Source organism: Ranitomeya variabilis, chromosome 1 (genome assembly GCF_051348905.1).
Source record: "Ranitomeya variabilis isolate aRanVar5 chromosome 1, aRanVar5.hap1, whole genome shotgun sequence".
Classification (NCBI taxonomy): domain Eukaryota; kingdom Metazoa; phylum Chordata; class Amphibia; order Anura; family Dendrobatidae; genus Ranitomeya; species Ranitomeya variabilis.
The window spans coordinates 29341292-29350316 of NC_135232.1; the positions used below are offsets into that span (position 1 = coordinate 29341292).

The window sequence follows — 9025 nt, forward strand, 5'->3', positions numbered from 1 at the left end:
ATACACCGAAGATCTGCGGTCAGTTTTCTGAGATGTTTGGCACAACCTCCTGCTAACATCCTTCAAAAACTGTGTCCAGCTGCATCTAGAAGAATGGATGGAGGCGATGGGCAGTCACCAGATACTGATGATGGAAGTGACGGGCGGTCACCAGATACTGTCAGGATTTAGATCTGTGTATCTTGGAATCTGCAGACCACCAATCATTCATAGTAATGGGCTGTGTGTTTAATACAGGACAGGACTTTAATAAATGTGCTGGTTTATATATACATGCCCCTATTTGCTATGGTAATCTCATTCATACTGGGGGCAGGATCTCTCATCTCTGGGGTCATTTATGATACATTTGTAAATTTTTTTATATCTCATGTTTTTCTCACTGTCACAATATGTCTCCACCTTAGGTGACCTGCTCCTGCAGAGCCCTTACCCCGTGTCCACATACTCACTGGGCGAGAAAAATCAGCAAGAACTTAGGAAATTTTTCATCAACGCTCAGAAGGAATTTCTAAAGGGCCGGTGCGTCTGTAATAAGGATCTGTCTATTATAATGTAGTGATTTGGCAAGTGGTGATTAGGCATGTGGTGATTAGGCATGTGTTTATTCGGGCATGTGGTGATTGGGCATGTGGTGATTTGGGCATGTGGTGATTTGGGAATGTTGTGATTCGGGAATGTTGTGCTTTGGCATGTGGTGATTCGGCCATGTGGTGATTAGGCATGTGGTGATTCGGGCATGCATAATCACCACGTGCCCTAATCACCACATGCCCGAATCACCACATGCCTAATGTGGTAATTCGGGCATGTGGTGATTTGGCATGTAGTGATTCGGGTATGTGGTGATTAGGCATGTGGTGATTTGGGCATGTGGTGATTCAGGCAAGTGGTGATTCGGGTATGTGGTGATATGGCATGTGGTGATTCGGACATGTGATTTGGGCATGTGGTGATTTGGGCATGTGGAGATTTGGGCATGTGGAGATTTGGGCATGTGGTGATTTGGGCATGTGGTGATTCAGGTATGTGGTGATTCGGGCATGTGGTGATTCAGGTATGTGGTGATTCGGGCATGTGGTGATTCGGGCATGTGGTGATTTCGGCATGTAGTAATTCGGACATTTGGTGATTTGGGCATTTGGTGATTCGGGCATGTGGTTATTCGGGCATGTGGTTATTCGGGCATGTGGAGATTTGGGCATGTGGTTATTCGGGCATGTGGTGATTCAGGCATGTGGTGATTCGGGTATGTGGTGATTCAGGCATGTGGTGATTCGGGCATGTGGTGATTCGGGCATGTGGTGATTCGGTCATGTGGAGATTTGGGCATGTGGTGATTCGGGAATGTAGTGATTTGGGCATGTGGAGATTTGGGCATGTGGTTATTCGGGCATTTGGTGATTTGGGCATGTGGTGATTCGGGTATGTGGTGATTTGGGCATGTGGTGATTCGGGCATGTGGAGATTTGGACATGTGGTGATTCGGGCATGTGGTGATTCGGACATGTGATTTGGGCATGTGGAGATTTGGGCATGTGGAGATTTGGGCATGTGGTGATTCGGGCATGTGGTGATTCGGGCATGTGGTGTTATGGCATGTGGTGATTCGGGCATGTGGTGATTCGGACATGTGATGATTCGGGCATGTGGAGATTCGGGCATATAGTGATTTGGGCATGTGGTGATTTGGGTATGTGGAGATTTGGGTATGTGGAGATTTGGGCATGTGGTGATTCGGGCATGTGGTGATTCGGGTATGTGGTGATATGGCATGTGGTGATTCGGGCATGTAGTGATTTGGGCATGTGGAGCTTTGGGCAGGTGGTGATTCGGGCATGTGGTGATTCGGGCATGTGGTGATTTTGGCATGTGGTGATTCGGGCATGTGGTGATTCGGGCATGTGGTGATTCGGGCATGTGGTGATTCGGGCATGTGGTGATTCGGGCATGTGGTGATTTGGGCATGTGGTGATTTGGGCATGTGGTGATTCGGGCATGTGGTGATTCGGGCATGTGGTGATTTGGCATGTGGTGATTCGGGCATGTGGTGATTCTGACATGTGGTGATTTGGGCATGTGGAGATTTGGGCAAGTGGTGATTCGGGCATGTGGTGATTCTGACATGTGGTGATTTGGCATGTGGTGATTCGGACATGTGGTGTTTCGGGCATGTGGTGATTCGGGCATGTGGTGATTCGGGCATGTGGTGATTTGGGCATGTGGTGTTTCGGGCACATTGTAATTCGGGCATGTGGTGATTTGTGCATGTAGTGATTCGGGTATGTGGTGATTTGGGGATGTGGTGATTTGGGCACGTTGTGATTTGGGCATGTGGTGATTTTGGGATGTGGTGATGTGGACATGTGGTGATCCAGTTTATTTCCAGTCACCCTATATCTGATTATAGGGGCTGTCCAGTCTAAAAAATCCATTTAAGATAGATGGATGTTCCAACTAGCCACAAGGCAACGGTCTGACTGCTGGAGGTGTAACCACCGGTCACAAGTACGAGGGGCCGATTTCCCTATTTGCATGGATCAACAGTTGCGCAGTGCAGATCTTTTATGGAACTGACAAATATATTCCTACAAGATTTGAGATAACATGGCTGCTTTATGTGCAAATAGCGCCACCACTGTCCCACAGGTTGTGTTTGGTATTGCAGCTCAGCCCCATTCATGTAAATAGGGCAGATCTGGAATACTAAACCCAATCTGTGGACATGCGTGTTACCATTTCTGGATGAAGCAGCCACGTTTGTCCCCTTTACCATAGTGAACACTTTTTGTTTCTCTCTCTGTAGATATCATTTCAGCGACTTATTACAATTAATGGAGCTGCTCTCGAATCAGTGTAATATAACGCTGCATCAATCTGATATATTGCACTTCTTAAAGGAGGAAAAGTACGACCTGGCGATCATCGACAGTTTCAACCCCTGCTCCTTCCTGGTGGCAGAGAAGCTAGGAGTCCCATTCATTGCCTTCTTCCCGGGGATCTTCATGAATGCCGGCAGGGTGGGGGCACACGGTCCTCTGTCCTACGTCCCGTTATTCCAGGCCAAGCTCACTGACCGCATGGATTTCTTTGGACGGCTGAAGAACACGATGATGTACTTGGGATCGAACATGGTGGACGGAATGATCGAGGCGCCATTTCAGAAGGTGATTGACGAGCACTTCCCTGCCGGCTCCAGACCGTCCATAGCTGATCTGCACGTAAAGGCCGAGCTCTGGATATACAACGTGGACTTCACCATCGACTTTCCGCGACCGCTGCTACCAAACATTCAATGCATTGGAGGATTATTGGCCGGGCCGGCGAAGCCGGTGTCTGCGGTGAGGATAATGCCAGGTTCCTATAGAGCACTAGAAGGAACATCTGTTAGAAAACTCCAAATGCCCGACATAAAGAAGGTTACTGGATAAAAAACAGGGGCGCTGTGCCGACATCGTGTAATGGGCGCTGCGGCTGACACTGTGTAAGGGGCGCTGCGGCCGACACCGTGTAATGAGCGCTGCGGCTGACCTCATGTAAGGGGCTCTGTGCTGACACTGTGTAATGGACCCTGTGGCTGACCTCATGTAAGGGGCGCTGCGGCCGACACCGTGTAAGGGGCGCTGCGGCCGACACTGTGTAAAGGGCACTGTACTGACATCATATAATGGGCGCTGTGCCGACACCGTGTAAGGGGCGATGCGGCTGACACTGTGTAAGGGGCGCTGTGCTGACGTCGTATAATGGGTGCTGTGCCGACACCGTGTAATGGGCACTGCGGCTGACCTTGTGTAAGGGGCGCCACGGCCGACACCGTGTAAGGGGCGCTGTGGCCGACACCGTGTAAGGGATGCTATGGCTGACACCGTGTAAGGGGCACTGTGACTGACACTGTATAAGGGGCGCTGTGACTGACACCGTGTAAGGGGTGCTGTGGCTGACACTGTGTAAGGGGCGCTGTGACTGACACTGGGTAAGGGGCGCTGTGACTGACACTATATAAGGGGCGCTGTGACTGACACCGTGTAAGGGGCGCTATGGCTGACACTGTGTAAGGGGCGCTGTGACTGACACTGTGTAAGGGGCGCTGTGACTGACACTGGGTAAGGGGCGCTGTGGCCGACACCGTGTAAAGGGTGCTGTGGCTGATACTGTGTAAGGGGCGCTGTGACTGACACTGTGTAAGGGGCGCTGCGGCCGACACCGTGTAAAGGGTGCTATGGCTGACTCCGTGTAAGGGGCGCTGTGACTGACACCGTGTAAGGGGCGGTGTGGCTGACACCGTGTAAGGGGCGGTGTGGCTGACACCGTGTAAGGGGCGGTGTGGCTGATAACGTGTAAGGGGCGGTGTGGCTGATAACGTGTAAGGGGCGCTGTGGCTGACACCATGTAAGGGGCACTGCGGCTGATACTGTGTAAGGGGCGGTGTGGCTGACACCGTGTAAGGGGCGGTGTGGCTGATAACGTGTAAGGGGCGGTGTGGCTGATAACGTGTAAGGGGCGCTGTGCTGACACCGTGTAAGGGGCGCTGTGGCTGACACCGTGTAAGGGGCGGTGTGGCTGATAACGTGTAAGGGGCGGTGTGGCTGATAACGTGTAAGGGGCGCTGTGCTGACACCGTGTAAGGGGCGCTGTGGCTGACACTGTGTAAGGGGCGCTGTGGCTGACACCGTGTAAGGGGCACTGTGGTCGACTCCGTGTAAGGGGCGCTATGGCTGACACTGTGTAAGGGGCGCTGTGGCTGACACCGTGTAAGGGGCACTGTGGTCGACTCCGTGTAAGGGGCGCTGTGGCTGACACCGTGTAAGGGGTGCTATGGCTGACACTGTGTAAGGGGCGCTATGGCTGACACCGTGTAAGGGGCACTGTGGTCGACTCCGTGTAAGGGGCGCTGTGGCTGACACTGTGTAAGGGGCACTGTGGTCGACTCCGTGTAAGGGGCGCTGTGGCTGACACTGTGTAAGGGGCGCTGTGGCTGACACTGTGTAAGGGGCGCTATGGCTGACACTGTGTAAGGGGCACTGTGGTCGACTCCGTGTAAGGGGCGCTATGGCTGACACTGTGTAAGGGGCGCTGTGGCTGACACCATGTAAGGGGCACTGTGGTCGACTCCGTGTAAGGGGCGCTATGGCTGACACTGTGTAAGGGGCACTGTGGTCGACTCCGTGTAAGGGGCGCTATGGCTGACACTGTGTAAGGGGCGCTGTGGCTGACACCATGTAAGGGGCACTGTGGTCGACTCCGTGTAAGGGGCGCTATGGCTGACACTGTGTAAGGGGCGCTGTGGCTGACACCATGTAAGGGGCACTGTGGTCGACTCCGTGTAAGGGGCGCTATGGCTGACACTGTGTAAGGGGCGCTATGGCTGACACCGTGTAAGGGGCACTGTGGTCGACTCCATGTAAGGGGCGCTGTGGCTGACACCATGTAAGGGGCACTGTGGTCGACTCCGTGTAAGGGGCGCTATGGCTGACACTGTGTAAGGGGCGCTATGGCTGACTCCGTGTAAGGGGCGCTGTGGCTGACACCGTGTAAGGGGCGCTATGGCTGACACCGTGTAAGGGGCGCTGTGGCTGACACTGTGTAAGGGGCGCTATGGCTGACTCCGTGTAAGGGGCGCTGTGGCTGACACCGTGTAAGGGGCGCTATGGCTGACACCGTGTAAGGGGCGCTGTGGCTGACACTGTGTAAGGGGCGCTGTGGCTGACACTGTGTAAGGGGCGCTATGGCTGACACCGTGTAAGGGGCACTGTGGTCGACTCCATGTAAGGGGCGCTGTGGCTGACACTGTGTAAGGGGCACTGTGGTCGACTCCGTGTAAGGGGCGCTATGGCTGACACTGTGTAAGGGGCACTGTGGTCGACTCCGTGTAAGGGGCGCTATGGCTGACACTGTGTAAGGGGCGCTATGGCTGACTCCGTGTAAGGGGCGCTGTGGCTGACACCGTGTAAGGGGCGCTATGGCTGACACCGTGTAAGGGGCGCTGTGGCTGACACTGTGTAAGGGGCGCTGTGGCTGACACTGTGTAAGGGGCGCTATGGCTGACACCGTGTAAGGGGCACTGTGGTCGACTCCATGTAAGGGGCGCTGTGGCTGACACTGTGTAAGGGGCACTGTGGTCGACTCCGTGTAAGGGGCGCTATGGCTGACACTGTGTAAGGGGCACTGTGGTCGACTCCATGTAAGGGGCGCTGTGGCTGACACCATGTAAGGGGCGCTGTGGTCGACTCCATGTAAGGGGCGCTGTGGCTGACACCGTGTAAGGGGCGCTGTGGCTGACACTGTGTAAGGGGCACTGTGGTCGACTCCGTGTAAGGGGCGCTATGGCTGACACTGTGTAAGGGGCACTGTGGTCGACTCCATGTAAGGGGCGCTGTGGCTGACACCATGTAAGGGGCGCTGTGGTCGACTCCATGTAAGGGGCGCTGTGGCTGACACCATGTAAGGGGCACTGTGGTCGACTCCGTGTAAGGGGCGCTATGGCTGACACTGTGTAAGGGGCGCTGTGGCTGACACCATGTAAGGGGCACTGTGGTCGACTCCGTGTAAGGGGCGCTGTGGCTGACACTGTGTAAGGGGCGCTGTGGGTAATAGCATATTGGAATTACAGTTACTGGCACTGTAGGACGTCACTGTGGTAGAGACATTAACACTCCTCAGCTGCTGCAGAACCTCATTTTAAAATGTTAAGGTAAATTCTGCCAATTACTTGCTGATCTCCTTCTGTCACATGGTCACCGTCACTCCCCATAATCCGCAGTAGGGGGCGCTCCGTCCCGTGTACTGTTATCCATACTCTTAGTATTACTGTTGTGTATCATTCAGGACCTGGAAGACTTTATCGCAGAATCCGGGGACTCCGGCTTCATAGTGGTGAGTCTCGGATCGATGATTTCTTCACTTCCAACATTGGAGTTTGTGAAGGAGATGAATGACGGATTCGCCAAGATACGGCAGAAAGTCATCTGGAGATACAAGAGGTCGCATTGGCCGAAAGAAGTGGACGTTGCCCCTAACGTCAGGCTCGTGGACTGGCTGTCCCAGAACGATCTGTTGGGTAAGAGATCTGTGATCGACTCTGGAACATAAAGCGATCTGCTGCAAAGATCTGTCACTTTACGGTAATTCCTGTCTGCTACATGCCTTCCAGGCCAACCCAAGGTGCGGCTTCTGGTGACCCACGGAGGACTGAACAGTCTGACGGAGGCCGTGTACCACGGGGTTCCTGTGGTCGGGATCCCACTTTTTGGAGACCAGTATGAAAATTTGATCCGCATTAAAGCCAAGAACATGGGAACGTTCATCCCCCCGGAAGAAATGGAGGCCGAGAGCTTTGCAAACGCCTTGCGAGAAGTGATAGAAAATAGCCGGTACGTTGTGATTTAATACCGTAGGAACCATAAGGCCATGTGCACACCTGGATCTGCAGCGGGACAGTCTGCGGCAAATCCTGATGTGTTGGCAGGAAAAACGCTGCAGAAAACGGGCGAGTTTTGTCACATTTTTCACATGCGTATTTTTCCCCACTCATGGGTGAAATACTGTGCAACCATAATGGTGCATCACTGTCAGGATTTATTACTGTGCATGGGGGGCAATGGCACTGATACTGGGGGATTCCATGTTAGAGAGTTCTGCTATATCGGCAGTATATAGTATTGCCACGAATGCTAGATACATCGGGGGTCCCACGTCTGGAGAATGGGGGTTTCTTGCTCCGTCCAGATGTACGTGTCTCCATGGACAAGGCAACACATTGCATCCAAAATAGTGACAGTGATAGTCTCCTCCACAACAGTGCCAGCCACACGGTGCCCCCCCAACAGTGCCAGCCACACAGTGCCCCCCCAACAGTGCCAGCCACAAAGTGCCCCCACAACAGTGCCAGCCACACAGTGCCCCCACAACAGTGCCAGCCACACAGTGCCCCCACAACAGTGCCAGCCACACAGTGCCCCCACAAGAGTGCCAGCCACACAGTGCCCCCACAAGAGTGCCAGCCACACAGTGCCCCCACAACAGTGCCAGCCACACAGTGCCCCCACAACAGTGCCAGCCACACAGTGCCCCCACAAGAGTGCCAGCCACACAGTGCCCCCACAACAGTACCAGCCACACAGTGCCCCCACAACAGTGCCAGCCACACAGTGCCCCCACAACAGTGCCAGCCACACAGTGCCCCCACAACAGTACCAGCCACACGGTGCCCCCACAACAGTGCCAGCCACACGGTGCCCCCACAACAGTGCCAATAACACGATGCCTCCACAACAGTACCAGCCACACGGTGTCCCCACAACAGTGCCAACCACACAGTGCCCCCACAACAGTACCAGCCACACGGTGCCCCCACAACAGTACCAGCCACATGGTGCCCCCACAACAGTGCCAGCCACACGGTGCCCCCACAACAGTGCCAACCACACAGTGCCCCCACAACAGTACCAGCCACACAGTGCCCCCACAACAGTGCCAGCCATCCCGTGCCCCTACAACAGTACCAGCCACATGTGCCCTCACAACAGTGCCAATAACACGATGCCTCCACCACACAGTGCCCCCCATAGCATTGCCATCCACACAGTGTACATCTTGCAGCCGCGCAGTAAAGCTGCCTGTGATCTGGGATAAAGCTGTACACCTGGGGGGTTCTAATTATTTTGGAAACCTTAGCGCCTTTTTTTCTTCCCCAGCTACAAGACAACGGCCATGAAGATGAGCGTTATCGTGCGTTCACGTCCGTTCCCCCCTGACCGGCAGTTATTGGGCTGGGTGGAGCACATCCTCCAGTCCGGCGGGGGCGGCCATCTCCGGCCCTATTCTTACCAGCAGCCCTGGTACCAGCGGCATCTCCTGGATGTCATCCTCTTCATCTCCACCATTGTGGCCGCGGCCGTCTACCTCCTGGTGAAAGTCTGCACAGTTCTCCTCTCCTTCCTCCCTCCCAACAGGAAACAAAAACAAAACTAAGATTTTCTGAAATGTAAATATTTACATTTTGTGTACATTTTTTTTTTTTTTTTTT

At 54.0% G+C, this 9025-nt stretch overlaps 1 protein-coding gene across 1 annotated transcript in view; it reads left to right on the forward strand.

Annotated features, from left to right (window-relative positions):
* LOC143803902 (UDP-glucuronosyltransferase 3A1-like) overlaps nucleotides 1-9025 on the forward strand; it is a 31709-nt gene extending 22684 nt beyond the window's left edge. The window contains exons 3-7 of the mRNA XM_077281662.1: nucleotides 408-522; nucleotides 2807-3341; nucleotides 6826-7057; nucleotides 7151-7370; nucleotides 8694-9025. Of these exons, the coding sequence (XP_077137777.1) occupies nucleotides 408-522; nucleotides 2807-3341; nucleotides 6826-7057; nucleotides 7151-7370; nucleotides 8694-8970 (1379 nt within the window). The 3' untranslated portion in view covers nucleotides 8971-9025. The remainder of the gene's footprint in view (nucleotides 1-407; nucleotides 523-2806; nucleotides 3342-6825; nucleotides 7058-7150; nucleotides 7371-8693) is intronic.